The sequence below is a fragment of the Schistocerca gregaria genome, chromosome 1 (genome assembly GCF_023897955.1).
Source record: "Schistocerca gregaria isolate iqSchGreg1 chromosome 1, iqSchGreg1.2, whole genome shotgun sequence".
Taxonomy (NCBI): Eukaryota; Metazoa; Arthropoda; class Insecta; order Orthoptera; family Acrididae; genus Schistocerca; species Schistocerca gregaria.
Genome location: NC_064920.1, coordinates 1,196,978,352 through 1,197,002,683, shown reverse-complemented (window position 1 = coordinate 1,197,002,683; position 24,332 = coordinate 1,196,978,352). Strand labels below are relative to the sequence as shown.

General features: G+C 44.0%; 1 protein-coding gene across 1 annotated transcript in view; it reads right to left on the bottom strand.

Annotated features, from left to right (window-relative positions):
• LOC126284680 (mitochondrial import inner membrane translocase subunit Tim23) overlaps positions 1 to 24,332 on the bottom strand; it is a 69,375-nt gene that overhangs the window by 40,281 nt on the left and 4,762 nt on the right. Inside the window, exon 3 of the mRNA XM_049983804.1 lies at positions 15,459 to 15,628. Coding sequence (XP_049839761.1) covers positions 15,459 to 15,628 — 170 coding nt within the window. The remainder of the gene's footprint in view (positions 1 to 15,458; positions 15,629 to 24,332) is intronic.

Here is a 24,332-nt window from a genome sequence, read left to right as displayed (position 1 = left end):
GAGATTGACTAAAACGGGGACACGACAATAAAACATGGAGGACTGTCAATGCATGACCACAAGGGCACTGCGGGGCTGGGTCACTGAAGAGCAGGTAGCGGTGGCTAAACCGGCAATGCCCCAATTCGCAACCTGGTCAGAAGGACCTCCTCTCGCCGAGGTGGTCGGGAGGAGGTTGTCCAAGCAGTTGGGAACGGTTTTACGGCCCGGAGCTAGTTTCCTTGAAATGATGACCAAGTATCCCACCACAATGACAAGCCTCTTACAAACAACCCCACTAATGTCAGATGACGGGACACAATGGGAGGCTGGCCTAGGCAGGAGGACTGCAGCCTTGGCTGCAGCATCAGCAGCCTCATTCCCAGGCACTCCTACATGGCCGGTAACCCACAGAAAGCTGACAGAAGAGCCATCATCAGCAAAAGAATGGAGGGACTGCTGGATCCGTTGCACCAAGGGATGGACCGGATATGGAGCTCCAAGGCTCTGAAGAGCACTGAGTGAATCAGAGCAGAGTACATACGATGAATGGCGGTGGCGGCAGGCATACTGAACGGTCTGATGGAGAGCAAAAAACTCAGCCGTAAAGCTGGAACACTGGTCGAGGAGCCAGTATTTAAAGGTGACGGCCCCGACGACAAAGGCACAGACGACACCATCGTCAGTTTTGGAGCCATCAGTGTAAAAGGTGTGACTGGCAAGTCGCGCACGAAGTTCGACAAGCCGTGAGCAATACACTGCAGCCGGAGTACCCTCCTTCGGGACCGAGCTGATGTCGAGATGAATATGAACCGCAGCCTGGAGCCAAGGTGGTGTCCGGCTCTCACCCTCTCTGAAGGTGGTAGGGAGGGCAAAATCCAATTGTCGAAGCAGGCGATGAAAGCGGACTCCAGGGGGCAGCAGGGCAGACACGTACAACCCATACTGACGGCCGAGAGAATCGGCGAAGAAGGACTGCTAAGAGGGGTGGTCGGGCATTGACAACAGCCAGCAGGCATACCGACAAAGCAGTACGTCGTGACGGTAGGTCAACGGTAATTCGGCAGCTTCAGCATAAAGACTCGACGGGACTAGTGTAGAATGCTCTGGTCGCAAGACGTAACCCCTGATGGTGGATGGAGTTGAGACGGCGTAAGAGGGATGGCCAAACAGACGGGTAGATGAGGCTCCCATAACCCAGCTTTGATCGGACTATGGACCAATACAAGCGAAGCAGGACAGTGCGATCCGCTGCCCAAGATGAACCACTAAGAAAAACGGATCAGTTAGTGGTACCACAAGCACTCTCTGTCACACAACATTACGTGGCTCGAGGAATATGATGTAGATATAGATGAAAGTCTTTTCCATTTTCAGTTGTTATTGTTCTCCAGTTTTAGTGAGTCTTCTTAAAGACAGTTCAGAATTGTCTTGTTTAAATCAGCAGATTTGATCATGCACCTATTAACACGTCACCAAATTCTCACTTCTCTGTAATAGTTGTCTTGTTCCATTTGATATTTACTTTCTTGGTACCCACATCATCTGCTGTTTGCATAACTAACGGTGGAGACTGTGAGTGGGACTCGCCCGAGATAAATGCTATAAGGTTCCATTTCATCTAATGCATCTCTGAAGTTTAACATTAACACTTATTTTAATTGTAAATAACTAGGAATAGAGGAAACCACTCACTGAACACCCCAAGAAACCCGAAAACCCAATTAAGAATGTCATGATAATTTAAAGTAGGGAACAGTGTTATCCTGACAGGTATGACGACTTTGACAATAATATAACACCTTAAAGTTTTGATGAACACCAATTTCAATAATTACTGAGTACATAAAGATATATAGGTAGAAAGAAAGGTTATTTTTAATTAGCTATCAAACATCTCAGTAATAACTGCTAATTAGTACGACAAAAGTTGAGTCTAAAGTATGTTGGTCAGAGATAACATTTATTGTGAAAGAGTTGCAAATGTGGCGAAAAGGAAATTCAATGCGTTTAAAATGCTAGATCATGGAAATGTTAGTCACTTGCTAGCTTGCTTGCTATCAAGTTGAGAGAAAGCACAGTGTGTTACAGTACTACAAACTGAACACTACGAGATTGTTTCTATTAAAAAAAAAAGTAATATTGTGCGACAGAGATGTGCGGACTTTGTTCTCAGTTATTGTGACTTGAGAACTTTAGGTGATATTCTGATAGTGTATGATGAGTTAATGAACTTTAATGATTGGAGATATTATTGTTAGACTCAACCTTTATCAAAGTGAACACTTAGAACGAAGAATGGACATAGTGTCGAAGACAGTAATACCTGATTAACCTGGAGTAGGAAACATTAATTCGACCACAGGAAGATAATACAAATACGCCGATTGTAAAAGTTGTCGTAATTGTCATTATCACCGAATTAGTTGGTTTGTGGGATTAAAGGGACCAGAGTACTATGGTCATCGGTCCCTTGTTCCATAAAAACTAAAACCACCCGAAGAGAATAAAAAACGAACAACAGGAAAGACAGCAGACGAAACAGGACATGAAATATTCTGACAGAGACAAGACAAAACAAATTAAAACACACAGTGTGACGGTGGTTGGCCGACCGTAGAGAAAAGAGGAAAAGCCAACCACCAAGAACACTTAAAAAACTCAGTTTAAAATCAGAGGCTAAAAGCCAGAATCAACAATAAAAAACACTCAGATTAAAGTATAAAAACCCCCTGCCCAAATAAAACAAAACCAAGTCCACCATGGCAGAGTCATCTGATAAAAGAGCAGAGAGCTTGTCAAGCATTGCAAAAGTGTGCCCGAGCACAGTTAAAAGGGCGCACTCCGACAGAATATGGACCACCGTCAAGGACGCCCCACAACGACAAAGAGGGGGATCCTCACGACACAGTAAATAACTGTGCGTGAGTCGGGTGTGGCCAATGCGGATCCGACAAAGGACGACTGAGTCCCTGCGGTTGGCTCCCATGGATGACCGCCACACAGTCGTCGTGTCCTTGACGGCACGGAGTTTGTTAGGGGTGGTCAGACCGCGCCATTCAGCATCCCAAAACGAGAGAACTTTGCGGCGTAAGACTGCCCGCAAATCAGCCGCCAGGAGGCCAATCTCCAGAGATGGCGCACTGGTGGCCTCTTTCGCCAGGCGGTCAACGGTTTCATTACCGGGTATACCAACATGGCCTGGGGTCCAAACAAAGACCACAGACCTGCCGCTACGGGCGAGAGTATGCAGGGACTCCTGGATAGCCATCACCATACGAGAACAAGGGAAACTGGTCGAGAGCTCGTAAACTGCTCAGGGAATCGCTACAGATAACGATGGACTCACCTGAGCAGGAGCGGATATACTCTAGGGCACAAAAGATGGCGACCAGCTCAGCAGTGTAAACAGCCGGCAACGAACGTTGTTCAGAATGGTCCCCTTGAGTTAGTGCATAACCGACTAGACCAGCAACCATCGAACTGTCGGTGTAGACAACGCCAGAGCCCTGATTCGTGGCCAGGATGGAATAAAAGCGGCGTCAGAAGGCCTCCGGAGGGACAGTCCTTCGGGCCATGTGCCAAGTCGAGCCGAAGGCAAGGGCGAGGCACACACCACGGGGGTGTACGCAGAGGGGCCCGGAAAGGAGGTGGAACAGGGAAACACCCAAGCCAGGAAAGAAGCTGTTTGACACGTATGGCGATCGGACAACCCAACCGGGGCTGACGTTCTGGCAGATGAACGACCGACTGCGGGAAGAGGACACGATAATCTGGATGCCCGGGCAAGCGAAAAACATGGGCAGCATAAGCAGCCAGTAATTGTGGGCGTCGTAACCGCAGTGGAGGGACACCTGCCTCCACAAGTATGCTGTCCACAGGACTGGTTCGGAAGGCACCAGTGGCAAGGCATATCCCGCTGTGGAGGATTGGGTCCAGCACCCGCAATGCAGATGGGGATGCTGAGCCGTAAGTCAGACTCCCATAGTCCAGACGGGACTGGATTAACGCCTAGTAAAGCAGTAGGAGAGTAGATCGGTCGGCGCCCCACCTGGTGTGGCTCAGGCATCGCATAGCATTTAGATGCCGCCAACATGCCTGTTTAAGCTGCCGAATATGAGGCAGCCAAGTCAACCGGGCATCAAAAACCATCCCCAAAAACCTATGTGACTCCACCACTTTAAGAAGCTCGCCGTCAAGATAAAGCCGCGGCTCCAGGTGAAGAGTGCGTCGCCGGCAGAAATGCATAACGCAGGTGTTGGCTGCGGAAAACTGAAAACCTTGTGCTACAGCCCAAGACTGCGCCTTGCGGATTGCGCCCTGTAGCTGACGTTCAGCAGCTGCAATGCCAATAGAGCTGTAGTAAAGGCAGAAGTCGTCAGCATGCAGGGAAGCGGAGACAGTATTTCCCACGGCCGCAGCGAGCCCGTTAATAGCTATTAAAAACAGACACACACCGTGAACAGAACCCTGTGGCACACCGTTCTCCTGGACTTGGGAGGAACTATATGAGGCCGCGACGTGCACGCGGAAGGTACGATACGACAGAAAATTGCGGATATAGATCGGCAGAGGGCCCCAAAGACCCCATCCATGAAGCGTAGAAAGGATGTGATGACACCATGTCGTATCATACGCCTTCTGCATGTCGAAAAAGACAGCAACCAGATGCTGACGGCGGGCAAAGGCAGTACGGATGGCCGACTCCAGGCTCACCAGATTGTCGGCGGCAGAGCGGCCTTTACAGAACCCACCCTGAGACTGAGCCAGAAGGCCTCGAGACTCCAGTACCCAATTCAAGCGCCGGCTCACCATCCGTTCAAGCAACTTGCAAAGAACGTTGGTGAGGCTAATGGGACGGTAGCTGTCCACCTCCAAAGGGTTCTTCCTTGGTTTCAGAATGGGGACAACAAGACTTTCCCGCCATTGTGACGGAAACTCACCCTCGACCCAAATGCGGTGGTAAAGATCGAGGAGGCGTTGCTGGCAGTCCACTGAAAGGTGTTTCAGCATCTGAGAGTGGATGCTATCTGGCCCAGGAGCAGTATCAGGACAAGCGGCGAGGGCACTTCAAAATTCCCACTCACTGAATGGAACATTGTACAATTCAGGATGGTGAGTGCGAAAAGAAAGACTCCGACATTCTATCCGCTCCTTAATGGAGCGGAAGCCCAAGGGGTAGTTGGCAGAAGCGGGATTCATAGCAAAGAGCTCTGCCAAGCGGTTTGCAATGACGCGGAGTCAGTACAAACTGCTCCATTCAGTGAGAGCGCAGGGACACTGACAGGGGTCCGATAGCCATAGAGGCGGCGAATCTTGGCCCAGACCTGCGATGGAGTGAAATGGAGGCCAATGGTGGACACATACCGCTCCCAGCACTCCTGCTTGCACTGGCGGATAATGCAGCGGGCTCATGCACGCAGCCGTTTGAAGGCGATAAGGTCGTCGATTGAGGGATGTCGCTTGTGACGCTGGAGCGCCCGCCGGCGAGCTTTAATCACTTCAGCAATCTCAGGCGACCACCAAGGCACAGTCCGCCTCCGAAGGGACCCAGAAGAACGGGCAATGGCAGATTCGGCGGCAGTAACGATGCCGGTGGTGACCGATTGAACCACTGCATCAATGGCATCGTTAGAGAGAGGCTCAATAGCGGCAGTGGAGGAGAACAAGTCCCAGTCAGCCTGAGTCATAGTCCATCTGCTAGGGCGCCCAGAAGACTGGCGCTGTGGCAGTGACAAAGATCGGAAAGTGGTCACTACCACACAGGTCGTCATGCACTCTCCATTGGACAGACGGTAAGAAGCTAGGGCTACAGATGGAAAGGTCAATGGCGGAGTATGTGCCATGCGCCACACTGAAGTGTGTCAAGGCACCATCATTTAAGATCGAGAGATCGAGCTGCGCCAATAAATGCTCAACAATGGTGCCTCGACCTGTTGCCACTGACCCACCCCACAGATGGTTATGGGCGTTAAAGTCGCCCAGCAACAGGAAAGGTGGAGGCAATTGAGCTATCAGAGCAGCCAGGACATGCTGCGCGAAATCACCATCCGGTGGAAGGTAAAGACTGCAGACGGTAACAGCCTGTGGCGTCCACACCCGAACAGCGACAGCCTCTAAAGGTGTTTGGAGAGGTACAGACTCGCTGTGAATAGAGTTCAGGACATATATGCAGACGCCACCAGACACCCTTTCATAAGCTGCCCGGTTCTTATAATAACCCCGGTAGCCACGGAGGGCGGGGGTTCGCATTGCCGGAAACCAAGTTTCCTGCAGAGCAATGCAGAGGAAAGGGTGAAGGCTGATAAGTTGGCAGAGCTCAGCTAGATGGTGAAAGAAACTGCTGCAGTTCCACTGGAGGATGGTGTTGTCCATGGCTGAGAAAGGCGTGACGGGACTGGGAAGAGAGATTACGCCGCTGGGTCACCTGCTGCCTCCGATTTAGCACCTGTGATAGTGCTTTCCATGGCGTCTGATGGACTGGCGAGATCGAGGTCCTCAGTGGACGCCAGTATCTCCACCGCATCCTCAGACGCAGAGCTGGAAGGTTGCGGTGGGATGGCTGCCACCGCGAGTTCCTTGGGCTGAGAGCTCTTCTTGGGTTTCTCACGCCGTTCCTTGGGTTGCACCGGCTGGGAGGGCTTCACCGATTCAGTCTCCGGGACGGAGGAGAATCGTGAAGCCCTACGACCAGCTGATTGCGGGCACTTACACCATTGTTGGCAGTCAGGCTTCTCGCTGGCAGAAACCTGAGAAGGGAGAGACCCAAGGGACCCCTTGCGAGCGTGAGAAGCCGAAGAAGTTGGACACTTCTCCGGCTTAGAAGTGGGGACGGACGTCCCCGATGGGTGGGATGGTGTTGCTCCTGAGGTAGGTGGCACAGGAGCAACCCGGTGGGTAGAGCCCCCCCCCCCCACCCCCCCTCCCCCCACTGCCAAGGGGGCAGGAGGAGTTTTACTACTCGTCGATCCAGCCACAATTGGAGAAACAGACGGGGCTAGCACAGGTGTTGTAGCAGCAGCGTAGGAAGATGTCATTCTCACAGGATGGAGTCGGTCGTATTTCCTCTTGGCCTCAGTATAGGTTAGTTGGTCCAGGGTCTTGTATTCCATGATTTTACGCTCTTTCTGGAAAATTCTGCAGTCTGGCGAGCAAGGTGAATGGTGCTCCCCGCAGTTGACACAGATGGGAGGCGGGGCACACTGAGTATTGGGATGTGACGGGCGTCCGCAATCTCGACATGTGAGGCTGGAAGTGCAGCGAGAAGACATATGGCCGAACTTCCAGCACTTAAAGCACCACATCGGGGGAGGGATATAGGGCTTAACGTCACATCGGTAGAGCATCACCTTGACTTTTTCCGGTAATGTATCCCCTTTGAAGGCCAAGATGAAGGCACCGGCAGCAATCTGATTTTCCTTCGGACCCCGATGAACACGCCGGACGAAATGTACACCTGGGCGCTCTAAATTGGCACGCAGCTCTTCATCAGACTGCAAAAGAAGATCCCTATGGTAAATAACTCCCTGGACCATATTTAAACTCTTATGAGGTGTGACCGTAACGGCAACATCCCCCAACTTGTCACAAGCGAGTAACCGTCGTGACTGGGCAGAGGATGCCGTTTGTATCAGGACTGACCCAGAGCGCATTTTTGTCAAGCACTCCACCTCCCCAAACTTGTCCTCTAAATGCTTGACGAAGAACTGAGGCTTTGTGAAGAGAAAAGACTCTTCATCAACCCTCGTACAAACTAAGAAGCGGGGTGACTAACTGCTACTGCCATCCTGAGACTTACGTTCCTCCCACGGTGTGGCCAGGGAGGGGAACGTTTTCGGATTGTACTTCTGAGCGTTAAAGTGAGCCCGAGAACGCTTAGAGACTGCTGGCGACTGGCCACCAGCGAGAGACGATGTACCATGCTTCATTGCGGGTCACCCGCCCTGATGCCACCTACTCCGACCAAGGGCCCTCCCCACAGGCGCCACCCAGCCACGGCAAGAGCCACCTGGCAGGATGGCCGTTGCCGGGAGTCCCGATACCCCAGGAGGATAGGCATCTACTCCTTGGCATACGTGGGGAGTTAATGGTGCAGGCATCAGTAGAGCGATCCCTGTGTTGTCAGGGGGCTACAACCAACAGGGTACATGGCGGCCCCACCATAACGGACTGGCTACCGTGCTGGATGTTAGGTAACTTGTGGTCCATGGTCGCCGTAGGTGCAGAAAGAGGCACTGCACAGTGCAAGGTGTTGTCTGCACGCAGAAAAAGAGTCGTGCCCAAGAGATGGAGAGTGGACAGGACTGCAGTTCAACGGTGTATAAGCTGGCGAAAGGTCTGATCGCAAGATGGACACAATGCACCAAGTAAGGCGCCCTTCCCCAATCGGCTCGCTCTTTGGAAAATTTTGAGAGATGGAGGTCAAACCCAACAGGGGACCATCATACAAGGCCGAAAAGTTTGAGACTCCTTTTAGTCGCCTCTTACGACAGGCAGGAATACAGCGGGCCTATTCTAACCCCCGAACCCACAGGGGGTATCACCGAATTAAAAAGAATCTTAATTGATCCGATCCATCAGTGTGCCTGTGGTGTGATGGTTATAAATCAATTGCTAAGAAGGAGCAACAAAATTGTTCGTCAGTAATGGAAATCTCATGTGTTGGCTCCATCGTCAATAGAACTGTGTGATAGTTGATAATAAAAATCAATTAACTGTGAACATTCTAAATGAAAGAGTGACCTGATGAACATTGAGCATCGATAGGAGTGTTTTGCCGAAATAATACGACGCGCAAAAGCAAGATAGCATCGTAGATTATGTCTCGATTTGTGTTGTGCCGTAGTGAACAATTATGCCTAGCAATGTAACAAAAACGACTGATACTGAACTGCAAAAGAAATTTTCCTCGCTTCAGTGGTGTGAAACAATGCCGGTGATGAATGATTAACTCAACATTGCAATAGCTAACTAACCGGGCATAGCAAATCGTCATAAAACCATAAACAGACAATTAAAATCAGCAGTTCTCAATTGCTGAGAAGACTGTGCAGACTCAAAAATGGACTTTCATACATTACGCGAGGAACAATTTTCTTTAGAGATTTTCAGGTGGTGTTCCACGTTATTTGACGGGGACAACCATCACTGTGTGTTGCGTCTCCATTCCACCAACCAAGCTGTAGCAGTAGCGGCTCAACATCAACAGTGACAAAAAAAGGGGAGAGGGGAGGTCACAGCGTTAAGTTGTCGACAGGCTCACAGGAAAGAGTGGAAACTTGCCAGTTTTTGGAGAGTTGGAGAACAAACACGTGTTTGTTCTCCAACTATCTGAAAGCCAGCTATAGAACAAAACTAACGATTATATAGGTAGATTGCATTAACTAATGAGGGCAGGATTGAACAGAATTGTGGAGAAAAGAAACCTGTGGCAAATTGGACTAAATGAAAGGACTGGTTGATAGAATACAGTAAGAGATCTCAAGTAATTGTCAATTTGGTATCGGAGGGAAGTGTTGGGAGTAAAATTTACAGAGTGCGGCCAAGAGCTGAGTACAGTAGGCAGGTTCAAATAGATGTGGATTGCAGTAGATATTTCGAGATGAAGAGGTTTGCACAGGAATCAACAGCATGGAGAGCTGCATCAAACCAGTTTTTGAATTAAACAACAAAAGAACAGCAAAACATTTTTTTTTTGCAATATCTCATCAAAATTTATGTGAAAATAAATTTAATGTGTGTGTCTTTAAGTCGTTAAACCCATGCCTTTGAATTCTTTTTCTGAATTTCCAGATTAGCTTTACTTTCAATAATACAGGTGAACTATGATCCTACCTAGTCCAGACAGAAGAAGTTCCACAGTGTTCATTTAAATTTGTATTTTACTTGTATACCTTGTTCAAGTCTGGAGAGTACTAAGAAACCCAGAGATAATTCTGTTGTTATGTTTGGAATCTGTTGTTGTTTTTGGATACCTCGTTGCTCTTAAATAGACAGGTAAATGTAGCATTATTTTTGGCAAAATTTGCAACTATTTTCGTTGTTTGTAAATGACTAGATGCACAAATTTGCAAGTTTGTCATGCTACATTAGTGAAGACAATTAAATTATTAGTAATTTGAAAATGACTGTTAAAAAAGTGCTGACTGGGAGCTTTCCGACTGGAATGTCTGCTTTTGCAAAAACTTATCACCTTTTTGTTCTGAAATGGCCTTTCCTTTCTTCGTTTGGATGTAATTAAGATTTAAAGAAATGATTGTTCTGTTGAAAAGCAGCAGCATTTTCTCACTTGTTAAGTGAATGTGTGTCTGATATAAAGTGTTTCTGGACATTATTAATCTTTTTCCACCTAATTTGAAGATTAAAAAAAATCTAGAGCACTAACTTCGACCTTTCGCTTAACAATGTTACAGCAAGAACTGACAAGGCACTTCGCATGGAAGTAGAACTGTAGGTACAGCTACTCAATTTTAACATTTAGGGGGCGAATTTTGGCGAGGTCGAAAAGGTTACAGATTTTGTTTTCGTATGACTATCATGCAGAGGGTGGGCACTATTGGCTACAGTCGTGGATGGTCACGAGCATAAACAGACTAGAATTTTGACTGCCACAGGGCAGGGAAACAAATGCCACCTTCATTTTGCTGGGCAGCAGCTTACAGTAGGACCGACACTGTCACAGGGATCACTGATCTCTTCTGGTGTTGTAAGGGTCGTAACCTAAATCCATGATAGACCAGGACTAGTCGCTTCACTTATTTCAAAATAAGAAAACAATGTATTAAAAATAAAGATTCTAAGACTTACCAAGCGGGAAAGCGCCGGTAGACAGGCACAATAAATAAAACCCACACACAGAATTTCTAGCTTTCGCAACAGACGGCTGCTTCTTCAGGAAAGAGGGAAGGAGAGGGAAAGACTAAAGGATGTGGGTTTCTGTGTGTGTTTGTGTGTTATTTATTGTGCCTGTCTACCGGCACTTTCCTGCTTGGTAAGTTTTGGAATCTTTGTTTTTAATATATTTTTCCCATGTGGAAGTTTCTTTCTATTTTATTTACATCATTAATACGAAAACAATGTGTTACACACCACACGAAGCATTCGGGGATGGCTACCGCGCAACTGCTCACTGAAGTTAGTGGCAGGACTGGACAAATGATACTTGCGTTCAAAGAGGAGGGAGGAGGGGATTAGTATTTAATGTCCCATCGACAATGAGGTCATTCAAGACGGAGCACAAGCTCTGATTAGGGAAGGATGGGGAAGGAAATTGGCCGTGCCCCTTCAAAGGAACCACGCTGGCATTTGCCTGAAGCGATTGCATTAAACGGGATTGAGGTTACTCAATAAGCAGCTTCGTTCGATACACTATACACTATCAGGCTTGTTCACTCACACAACATTTGAATCACACAGCACGAGTGCAAGGGTTATGCAAGAATCTACAAGCTAGCCGCAACAGTAAGCTATGACTCGTCTTTAAATAAGATAATTTCGAGAAAAAGTGGTGGAAATAGCATTAAATCCTACCACTACTCAATATCCTACTGTTTCTGAACAAATTTACAATATGATTTCTCATATAGCGCACGTACGGCTACAAAAACATTTATGCCGATTTTTAAGTACAGGTAACAGACAAAAACAAAAATGTGGTTCTCCAAAAAATGTTACGTTACTCAACCCAGTATAACATTTTATCTGTTTATAAGTGAGAGACAGAGAGCTGCAAATGAGCAATTCAATCCCTGTTTACATATCAGAACAACAGATTTTAAACAGATTGAAAACAAAAGGCAACATTCAGATGAAATAATCTTGAAAATAACTGAAGAATTAAATTTAGGGCAAAAAATTCATTGTAATAATGTAATTTTCATTAAGAGAATCCATCGCAACAAGACCAGCCTTGGAGATAGTAACATCAGGCATCACTAGATCATGGGGCAAGTGAAAGCTCGAGAATTGGATAGAATCTCGATAGCAACCACTTGTTAATTCATTAGTCGCCATTGTTAAACACGACTGCCCCCTAGCATGTATTTCAGTCCTTGTTTCACAGTTATTTCTATTAATAAAGTGCTCAGTGCGCTATGACAGGTCGTCTAGTACCAACACAGCACACTAGATCGCAGGCCGATCAACAGATCGAACAAAACCTGAGATTTCCCAAACTGTGACAAACTGTTCAAACAGTGAGTTGTTTACAAACAAATCCCTAGTTAATAGAATATTGTTAACGATGTAATTGAGGCCCAACCTCTAGCAGTGTCCGATGCAACTACAGTTCAAAATGTCCGCCACCCAATTTGCCACCTTCAGGGTGTATACGGGGACAAGGAAAAAAAATTTCCGGATTTCTCCTGGATATCCCGTTTAAAAAATATGCTTTTTCCCGGGCGAAAACACACTTTTTTTGTGCTAAGTGACAGTAGGTTTTCTGTAGATTTAACCTCGAAACTGTAAAACTTATCAATCCTTTGAATGGTTAACGTTTTATACAATCGCGTACGTTGCATATTTTCATATTACGAAAGTATAAAATCGAATTGCACCAAACACAGAGCATTAGTTTCCGGAGTGTTGAAACCGAGGTTACGATGTCCTTTTGTAAACGAGTCATATCTCAAGCCATGAGATCTCGTCAGACGATGACAGCAGCTATTCAGAGCATAGGACACATGTTATAGTCAACCAATAGCAAGATCACTGGTTACATGGCGCGAACACGCAAGAGGAAAAGTTAACGGTTTACATTAATGTACACAGTACCATATATCTATAAGAAAACGTAAGCTTTCACATGTAATATTGATCTTTTTTTGCGTGTGTTATACTTTAAGATATATCACACAAATGTGCCAGTAAATTTAAAATTGTGACATAAATGTCTTGGCTTGAAATTCTTGTAAGTGGCTGGTCCTCAAACTCTTCAGTTTCGAACACACTGTGATTTAGATATCCCTCCCACTTTCTCACACGTAACATAATTCATCTTGCGTAAAAAGAAATTTACTTTGAAAGTAACGCTTTTCTAACCTCAGTTCGCAATACTATCCGGAGACTGTTAGAAATAGGTTTGATTTACCAGTTGCCAGAGAGCCAGAAAACAGGCATTATTGTGCGTGTGCAACTGCAGTGGAAGCCCGTATGTTCGTGTGTATAAAGCACTAAGAGAGCTTACATTACACCATAAAAGAAACCGGGCATCAGAATTTCTTAAACCATACTAAAATGCATAATTCGGCTTGAAGTGCAAATTGGCTTTTCCAGATTCGCAATGAAGTAGGTCCCATCTGATATTAAGCTTTTCAGTGTGGTTTTTGGAATGTAAATTTTCTTGGAGTACCAGTACTCTACGACCTCACTTTTGGTTCTTTATTATGGCATAATGCTATATAAGGCAGAAGATGACGACGTGCACTTGAAATTCAGCGAACAGTTTGAACTAGCCAATATTGTAGAATGAAACACTTAGTTTCAAATAAAATGATTGCCTCGGTGGAAAGATTAATAAAGCCAAATTTCTTTAGCAAACTTGCAAAAATAACTTCACTGTTCTGCAAGGCGATTAATGCTTGACTGATACTAACTTGGAAATAAAATAAAATCAGAAAACTGAAATTAATAATATATTTTTGCCCTCCATAATTATGTGAATGAATTTTAATTCACTTGATAGCTCCCGGCCACAGAAATCCATTTTGTTTTCATTTGACGTGGGAGCTGTACACAAAGAGAAGCAGCAAAATCACTTAACGTAAACACGGGTCACTTGGAGGTTAACCCCCTCCCCACTACAACTCAGACAACTCTGTGCAAGCGTTAATCTGGCAGCTAGGGCACGCGAGAAAAATTTTTCTCGTTTGCATCTAGCTGCTTGCTGCTACTACTGATACAGCTAACAGCCAAACTTCAAGTAGCGGGAGAAGGTACTGCTTATACGCGAGTCAAATGCGCATGCGCAACAGACCTCAGGCAATTAGTCAAACGAACCTAACGTGAACAGTTGCGACGTCATGCTCATAGCAAGCAGTTTATTGTTACAAAGAATTACAGTCTGCTCCCTAAGGCCTTGGACATATATTTGCTAGTTGCAGACGCTTGTGTGTGCACGGTTTTTTGTTGTTGTAAATTTTACATTTCCTTTGCCACTAAAGTTTTATTTTTTTCTCTCTCGTTAATATTTTATTGCTGCAGTATCATTCTCCAGTAGCAGTATACAATAACATTCTTTGCTAGAGAATCAATTCTGCGGTCAAATGTAAAAATTTAATTGAAAGCTAAATTAATGAAAAATTCCAGGAATTCCGAAAAATTCCCGCATTTTTCCCGGTTTTTTCCCAGATGAAAAAATTCCCGAGTTTTTCCTGGGTCATATACATGCTGCACAGTAAAACTGTCTGCATTATATTATCTTTTGAGCTTTAGCTAACAAACAAATGGAAGCATTTCTTTCCCAAAAATAGCTAGGTCCCATGACTAAGTACTATGCTGCATTACTTGACATGTATCTTAAACAGACCTTTCAACCATCCACAATTGGCATGGCACCAGATCATTAAGCGCATCGATAAATCATTGCAGTCATATACTATTTTGCAAGTAGGTTCTTGTGCACATTACCTTTCCAAATTGGGGTTCACCAGATGATGTACAATACCAGTAACTGCTTATATTTTTTATACTGTATGTCGAAAATAATGCTATTTCAAACTATCTCTGATAAACAGCTTGTATGGATAAATATTTGCTATGAAACACCATCAAGTAATTTCGCAGTTTTGCATTTTGAGGAAAAATTTGCATCTATTTTGCATTTACTGCAAAAATGCGAATTTTCAGTCCCTACTCAAAAGTGAACACAAGGCTCCATTGTGACTAAGCAAGAACTTGGAAACATATTTCAAATTACTAAGTATACCAAGGCTTAACACATGCTGAGAGTATTCCAGTTTCCTCCAACTGTATTTGTTTCATTGTTTTTCTAGCAGAGGTCAAGTATATTACGTCTCCAAGATATCCAGTAGTTTTTAGCGCTGTTTGACACAAGCACATAAATTTTGAACAGAAGTTACCAGTTCCAATCATCATCACAGATGTCTCCATCATGGGTAAAATGCGGACCTTTCCACAAGTTTCCACAACTAGTAATGCAAAAATGTGAATATGCAGAACCTCTATCTCTGAGGGCACTGTCACTGGCCAATCAACTGATTTGTTTGTATTTTATTGGCTGTCAGCAATAGCGAGTACAGCATTCAACAGCAGCTTGAACAAGTTCCTATAAGACTGCTATCGATGAGAGTGACTACCCACATTTTGCAAAAATGGAAACTATTCCATGTATATGAACAGTGAATTTCATTCAGGAGTGAGATACAGGTATTCTTGGTACACCACTGTGATGTTTATTGAATACACACTAACTAGTATAAAATAATCTGCAATTAAATATATTGTGTTTAAGAGTCACATACCTGATGACTTGTACAACAAGCCTGTTGCAGTTGCAGCTGAGATTGTATTGAGTTCGTCATCACATCCTCTCATCCACGACAATATTGTGCCAAAGCCACTGTACATAACGGCTATGACTCCAAGGGTGTTGGCAGTTGCTGCTCCTTGTTTCATGACATAATTTAGGAGCCTGTAACAAAAACATGCACTTGTAATATGTAGTAACCAAATCTTGAGAATACTGCATATCTGTCCATGTGAATACTGGGCAGGTACCCACATCCCACCAAAGTTACACAATTTGCAAAAGTTCTCACACTCTGACAAGAATAACTTTTGATAAAACAAATGGGATACCAATTTCCTTCTGAGCCTGGTGCTACGGGGGTTGGGGATGCCTCTAGGTGAGAAAAATTGCTAAATCCAGGTTAATAAGCTGACTCAATGATGATCTGGTGTAAAGGCGAGGAAAAAAAAACTAGAGAATTTTAATTACATTTGTATAAAATATCTACAAAAATAAATAATATCTACAAAAATAAATAATATCTATCTCATTATACTCCTAACTTGGTTGATGGTGCACAGTCCCCTGCTGCAGGTTGCCTATCTAACAGTTTCACTGAGCTAGCTGGACAAACAATACTGCAGATGCAATTCAGCAGATGGACTGGAGGTGATAATTGTGTCGGCTGGAGTGGTTACAGGGAGAAATAGGTGGGAAGCACAAGGAATGGCTGGGTACAGGTGGCTAGCAGCAGGAGGAGGCAGCGGGTGTACAAGATTGGAATACAACAAGCAGACAGGGGCTGCATGGGTGCCAGAGCCAGAGCATGATGATGATGATGATGATGATGATGATGATGATGATGATGATGAGTTACAGGACAGAGGCATGAGAAACTGTTAGAGGATGTGTGGACAGTGGGTTAGTAAAGGAGGCTGATGCCAGAGGGATTATGAGAGTGAAGGACATGTTGTAAAGATAGTTCCCATCTACGTAGTTCACAAACAACAGTGTTTATAGGAAGTACCCATATGACCCATGTTGTAAAGCAGCCACTGAGCTTTGCATGTAGTGGTCAGCAGAGTGCTGTGCCACTAGTTTGTCAACTGTTCTTGGACACAGTTTCCCAAGGGCCATTCATTCTGGTGGAAAGCTTGCTGACAGTCATATCCACATAATATGTTGTGCAATGATTGCAACCAATGGGCCACTTCCACAGATGGTCCTGCCTATGATGAGATAGGATATGCCAATGACAGGGCTGCAGTGGGATGTACTGGGTAATGTTGCGTTGGGTGGACCAATGGAGTACCACTTTAGGAGGGGTTAGAAAAATTTTGGGCAAGATGTCCCTGATTTCTAGGCATGATTATAAGAGGACCATAGCCCTGCACAAGAATAGGGATCAGTTGCTTGGTTCGAGATAATACTGGGTGACAAGATGAATGCTGATTGTTGGAACTGGTGGTACAATTAAAGAGAGTATGAGGATATGGCACAGGCAATCTGTGGAATATATTAGGGGGATACTGGCTGTCTTAGGATCCTTGTGAGACATTCAGCGTACTGAGCAAGGCAATTCTTGTCACTGTAGATATGGTGTCCACATGTGGCCAGACTGAATGGCAGCAATTTCTTGGTGTGGAAAAGGTGACAGTTGTCAAAATGCAGGTATTGTTGGCAGTTAGTGACTTTAATACAAACAAAGCATGGAGGAGCCATTGGAAAGGTGTAGGTCAAAGTCTATGAAGGTTGGGTTGAGGAGAAGCATGTGAAACAGATGGGAGAAGAAGCGTTGAGGTAGTGAAAGATTGAGGATAAGGTCTTGGTCCACAGTCCAGATCATAAAGATTTCATTAATGAATGTGAACCAGACGTGATTTAGGAGACTTGCAAAGTTCCCTTAAGATTGCCCATAAACGAGTTAACAACAGTGAAAGCCATATGGATGTCTTTCGATGCGCAATCGACTTGTTTGTATATCCTCCTCTACAAGGAGAAGTTGTGTATATGAGGATATAGTTGGTAAGTTGTGTGAGGAATGAGGTGGTAGATTTGGAGTCTGAAAGCTACTGGGAGATGTAGTGTTCGGCAGTAGCAAGGCCATGGGCATGAAGGATGTTGCTGTATAGGGAAGTAATGAGTAGGGACCCAGGTGGTAATGGGGTGGGGGTGATAGCAAGACGGTGAAGGAAGTTGTTAGCATCTTTGATTTGACAGAATGGGCATCAGGCAATTGATTGGCAGTGTTGGCCAATAAGAGGGAAAATACATTCAGTGGGAGCACAGTAACTGGCTATAATGGGGTGTCTAGAATTGAGGATTTATGGATTTTCTGTGTCTGTGGGAAGGGGGGGGGGGGGGGGGGGGATGATTGGAGAGAGATGGACTTTGTAGATGTCCAGGAATGGAACTAGGGAATTCAGTAGGGATTGGAGGTTATGTGACACACACACACACACACACACACACACACACACACACACACACACAAAAAAAAAAAAAAAAAAGTTAACCATTAGCATTCCTGTTCATTTCTTTGTCCCACACTGTCTCAGGTCCAAGGAACGACTGTATTTAAACCGCCTCCAAAGATGACGCTGCAAACACCATTTTGAAGGTGCCAATTTCAGAAATTTTTTAAAAATGCTGTATCTCTAACAGCTTTAAATATTTTGTTAAGAGAGTGTTTTTTATTTGAAACGTAACCGTACAATGGTATCCTCCATTTGAACATATCCGTCAGTTATTTTACTATCATCTTAAATTTTTTTTATAATTTACAGGAAAAAAAATTATTTTCAAAAATTCCAATCCAGAAAAATTAGATTTTTCTCCTGTTGATTGGTACCATGTAGTACTATATTCTCTGTAAAGGAGAGCCTCCACGTTTAAGTTTGACAGGTTTTATTTTAAAAAATCATTTTTTTACTTTCAAGGGTAATGTATGTGTTCACTGAAGTTTCTTCTAACAAATTTCTTTGCCCCCCCCCCCCCCCCCCCCATGAACCACGGACCTTGCCGTTTGTGGGGAGGCTTGCGTGCCTAAGGGATACAGATGGCTGTTTCGTAGGTGCAACCACAATGGAAGGGTATCTGTTGAGAGGCCAGACAAACGTGTGGTTCCTGAAGAGGGGCAGCAGCCTTTTCAGTAGTTGCAGGGGTAACAGTCTGGATGATTGACTGATCTGGCCTTGTAACACTAACCAAAACAGCCTTGATGTGCTGGTACTGCGAACGGCTGAAAGCAAGGGGAAACTACAGCCGTAATGTTTCCCTGATGGCTTGCAGCTTTACTGTATGGTTAAAAGATGATAGCGTCCTCTTGGGTAAAATATTCCGGAGGTAAAATAGACCCCCATATGGATCTCCAGGCGGGGAGTACTCAAGAGGACGTTGTTATCAGAAAAAAGAAAATTGGCGTTCTATGGATCGGAGCGTGGAATGTCAGAACCCTTAATCAAACTAATTAATGGAAAATCTCATATAAAGATGTGAAACAATTACTAACAAAGAGATAGAGGGGCTGGCCAGTACTTACCTCAGCTCAGTACAGCCGATAGAAACACAAAAAACAACCGAAAATTTAAGTTCCTAGCTTTCGGAATAAATGTTCCTTCATCAGGGAGGAGAGATGGGAAAGAAAGGGAAGAACGGAAAGTGGATTTAGTTACTCACAACCCAGGTTATGAAGCAACAGGGGAAGGAAAACAGGGAAGGTAGCAAGGATGGAGGCATGGTTGTCAGAGGGAACCCTTAATCAGGCAGGTAGGTTAGAAAATTTAAAAAGGGAAATGGATAGGTTAAAGTTAGATATAGTGGGAATTAGTGAAGTTCGGTGGCAGGAGGAACAAGACTTTTGGTCAGGTGACTACAGGGTTATAAACACAAAATCAAATAGGAGTAATGCAGGAGTAGGTTTAATAATGAATAAAAAGTGCGGGAAAGCTACTACAAATAGCATAGTGAATGCATTATTGTGGCCAAGATAGACACGAAGCTCATGCCTACTACAGTAGTACAAGTTTATATGCCAACTAGCTCTGTAGATGAAGAAACTGATGAAATGTATGGTGAGAAATTATTCAGGTAGTGAAGGGAGACTAAAATTTAATAGACATGGGTGACAGCAGGAAAAGGAAGAGAAGAAAACTTGGTGAATATGGATTGGGGGTAAGAAATGAAAGAGGAAGCCGCCTGGTAGAATTTTTCACAAAGCATAACTTAATCATAGTCAACACTTGGTTCAAGAATCATAAAAGAAGGCTGTATACATGGAAGAATCCTGGAGATACTAAAAGGCATCAGATAGATTATATAATGGTAATACAGAGATTTAGGAACCAGGTTTTAAATTGTAAGACATTTCCAGACGCAGATGTGGACTCTGACCACAATCTATTGGTTATGAACTGTAGATTCAAACAGAAGAAACTGCAAAAAGGTGGGAATTTAAGGAGATGGGTCCTGGAGGTTGTACGGAGTTTTAGGGAGAGCATAAGGGAACAATTGACAGGAATGGGGGAAAGAAATACAGCAGAGGATCAAGTAGGTAAAAAGACGAGGGCTAGTAGAAATCCTTGGGTAACAGAAGAAATATTGAATTTAATTGATGAAAGGAGAAAATATAAAAATGCAGTAAATGAAGCAGGCAAAAAGGAATACAAACGTCTCAAAAATGAGATCGACAGGAAATGCAAAATAGCTTAGCAGGGATGGCTAGAGGACAAATGTAAGGATGTAGAGGCACTTATCACTAGGGTAAGATAGATACTGCCCACAGGAAAATTAAAGAGACCTTTGGAGGAAAGAGAACCACTTGTATGAACATCAAGAGCTCAGATGGTAACCCAGTTCTAAGCAAAGAAGGGAAAGCAGAAAAGTGGAAGGAGTATATAGAGGGTCTATACAAGGGCGATGTACTTGAGGACAATATTATGGAAATGGAAGAGGATGTAGATGAAGATGAAATGGGAGATACGATACTGCGTGAAGAATTTGACAGAGCACTGAAAGACCTGAGTCGAAACAAGGCCCCTGGAGTAAACAACATTCCATTGGAACTACTGACGGCCTTGGGAGAGCCAGTCCTGACAAAACTACCATCTGGTGAGCAAGATGTATGAGACAGGCGAAATACCCTCATACTTCAAGAAGAATATAATAATTCCAACCCCAAAGAAAGCAGGTGTTGACAGATGTGAAAATTACCGAACAATCAGTTTAATAAGCCATAGCTGCAAAATACTAACACGAATTCTTTACAGACGAATGGAAAAACTAGTAGAAGCCGACCTCGGGGAAGATTAGTTTGGATTCCGTAGAAATACTGGAACGTGTGAGGCAATACTGACCTTACGACTTATCTTAGAAGAACGATTAAGGAAAGGCAAACCTACGTTTCTAGCATTTGTAGACTTAGAGAAAGCTTTCGACAATGTTGACTGGAATACTCTCTTTCAAATTCTGAAGGAAGCACGGGTACAATACAGGGAGCAAAAGACTATTTACAATTTATACAGAAACGAGATGGCCATTGTAAGAGTCGAGAGGTATGAAAGGGAAGCAGTGGTTGGGAAGGGAGTGAGACAGGGTTGTAGCCTCTCCCCGATGTTATTGAATCTGTACATGGATCAAGCAGTAAAGGAAACAAAAGAAAAATTCGGAGTAGGTATCAAAATCCATGGAGAAGAAATAAAAACTTTGAGGTTTGCCGATGAGATTGTAATTCTGTCAGAGACAGCGAAGGATTTGGAAAAGCAGTTGAACGGAATGGACAGTGTTTTGAAAGGATGATGTAAGATGATCATCAACAAAAGCAAAACAAGGATAATGGAATGTAGTCCAATTAAGTTGGGTGATGCTGAGGGAATTAGATTAGGAAATGAGGCACTTAAAGTAGTAAAGGAGTTTTGCTATTTGGGGAGCAAAATAACTTATGAAGGTCGAAGCAGAGAGGATATAAAATGTAGACTGACAATGGCAAGGAAAGCTTTTCTGAAGAAGAGAACTTTGTTGACATCAAGTATAGATTTAAGTGTCAGGAAGTCCTTTCTTAAAGTATTTGTATGTGGTGTAGCAGTGTATGGAAGTGAAACATGGACGATAAATAGTTTGGACAAGAAGAGAATAAAAGCTTTCGAATAGTGGTGCTACAGAAGAATGCTGAAGATTAGATGGGTGTATCACATAACTAATGAGGAGGTATTAAATAGAATTCGGGAGAAGAGGAGTTTGTGGCACAACTTGACAAGAAGAAGGGACCGGTTGGTAGGACATGTTCTGAGGCATCAAGGGATCACCAATTTAGTACTGGAGGGCAGCGTGGAGGGTAAAAATCATAGAGGGAGACCAAGAGATGAATACACTAAGCAGATTCAGAAGGATGTAGGTTTCAGTAAGTACTGGGAGATGAAGAAGCTTGCACAGGATAGAGTAGCATGGAGAGCTGCATCAAACCACTCTCAGAACTGAAGACCACAACAACGTTTATTTCTATTGTCTTTGTCACAGTTATTTCTTTTCACTTTCATTGTTGCAGATATTTCTTACACTTTGTTGTTGTTTGTCAGTTTCTTTGTCGTGGTGGTTGTTCTACAGTGCTAATTTGCTTACTGAAGAGGTTTTTAAGAAATCTGATACAATCCAGTGAGTTCTGCGTTTTCGTGAGGAATTTGCCAGTTGACACAGTTGCAGTATGTTTTGCGAAAAGGGCTGTTAAAAACGTCTTCTGACTGGGGCCACAGCAGGGTTAAGTGTACTGACTATTTACATATCCATAAAAGAGTGAAATATAGACAAACAGGTTGGGAATAAGTGTTCTCTTTTGAAGACTCCGTTTCAAAGAGAAGATGTTTCCAGTGACAACTTTGTGTTCTAAATGTTTTGACAGAATAACAACAATGGTAGTATCTGAACAAGGTGAAGCCTCTCATGGTGCAGAATACCATAAATAGAGGAACAATTAAATACCCTGAATAAGTCAACTACAGAGGTAGATCTTAGTCGCATTAAGAAATCGTGGTCAGTGAAGTCTAGTCATAAGGCCTATGTGTGAAGAAAGCAGAGAAATTACTAAAGCTATGGATGAATACACTACAGCAGGGCTTCCCAATCTTTCCAGCTGGTGTACCCCTTCTCCAGTTGAAAATCCATGGCAGACCCCTAGTCTATTCCCTATGATCCCCCCCCCCCCCCCTCTCCCAAAGTATCAATAGTCTTTGGTTTAGAGATGAATGAAAACAACTTGAAGGTCAAAAATCGACTTATGAAATAGGTAGTGCATTGACAAATCAAGTTTAACATTTAATGATGCCTGGGGCCGCATATGTGCCAGTGAGTGCTGCGATTGGTCGACAAGGCTCGCTCCGCGCATGCGCAAAAGGTTTCAGCGCATCTAACGCCGTGAGCCGGCGCACAAACGAACCCCGTATTGTTGCGAAACAGTCTATCAGAGAAGCCGCATTCTCCGGCACTAAACTGTGTATGCGTTCTCACTTAGAAACCGCGTAGGTTGCTTAGGAATACGACCTGAAGTAAAAGTACACATTTTTCACACGTTGGGAAGCCCTGCACTACAGCAAAACTGACCACACTCTTCAAAGCAGAAATTACAGCCCCAGAAGAAAATGAACCAAAGCACTCTAGCACCTCTGGACAGGAATTTTTCACACATGTCAATTCAGCTATTGAATATTGTGCATCCTACAGTGAAAAGGTGCAAGTTTTAACTATTATTCCGGAGACATTCCCAAAGAAAAATTTTGAACCACATTCCATCAGCATCACAGTACATGGTAGACAAATTACGAAATGTTAGGTCCGTAAAAGGAGTCTTTGGAAGACAAGATCCTTATTATGGTCATCCAGTAGAAGCAGCTCAAGTTATTTGAACTTATTAATACAGTCATTTTATCTGGAAGATAAATGGGACTGTTCACGCCAGAGTGCCAACAGAAAAGACACTATAACAGTTTACGGTCAAAACTCTGTGAAAGTGATAAGGAACATGAATTGCAGTATTAAAGAAACTTTTGCAGTTTATCAGAGCAACAATACAACTTCACATATCCGAAGATCAAAATTTTATGCACTTCAACCTAAGTGGGTAGTTCCACACCCACGTAGAGATTTCTGCGTATCTGAGTACTGCGCGAATTTTGAACTTTGTGTGGTAACTTTGAAGAAACTACTGGAGCACATGACATATGACACCTTGGTTGGGCCTGTGAAGTCATTAATAGTCTGTGACATAAAGTGAGAGACTTGTTTGTTTTAGGAAGGTGGTGACTGCCCTGTAAAGGAATGACTGTCTTCAGACACTTGGCCTGGAAGAAGTAGCAGATAACTCTGCAGAAATTACATATGCAACATGAGAGGAAAATGAACTAATTAAGAAAACTGTTGCCTTTGACAGTTTCATTTATGAACATGGTAAATGGTCAGTGAAAGCAGTAACACACCAGTATCTGAAGAAATTGCAACAACACATTGCAGAAGTGAAAGGGTGTGTACAGGCTGAAGAACTATGTTTAGTGCTTCACTGTGATTTTGCTGAGAACTGGTCTGTAATTCTCCCACAAGAAGTACAAGGGCCTCATTGGAGCAATGACCAGGTTTCAATTTTTACAGGAGTGACATTTTCAAAACAAGACCACAAGTGTTGCAGTTATAAGTGATGGCACAGGACATGATGCAGCACATACTTTGCTAGCAATGCGCAAAATTCTTCACTGCAAACAGGGGCAGAGAAGATCATTATTTCTGATGGTGCTCCTAGTTATTTTAAAAATTGTTACCAGCTGTTTCAATTGAGCAAGTCACTTGTGTCAACTGACTGGATATACAGTACTATGGTCACGGGAAGGGGCCTTGTGATGGTGTAGGT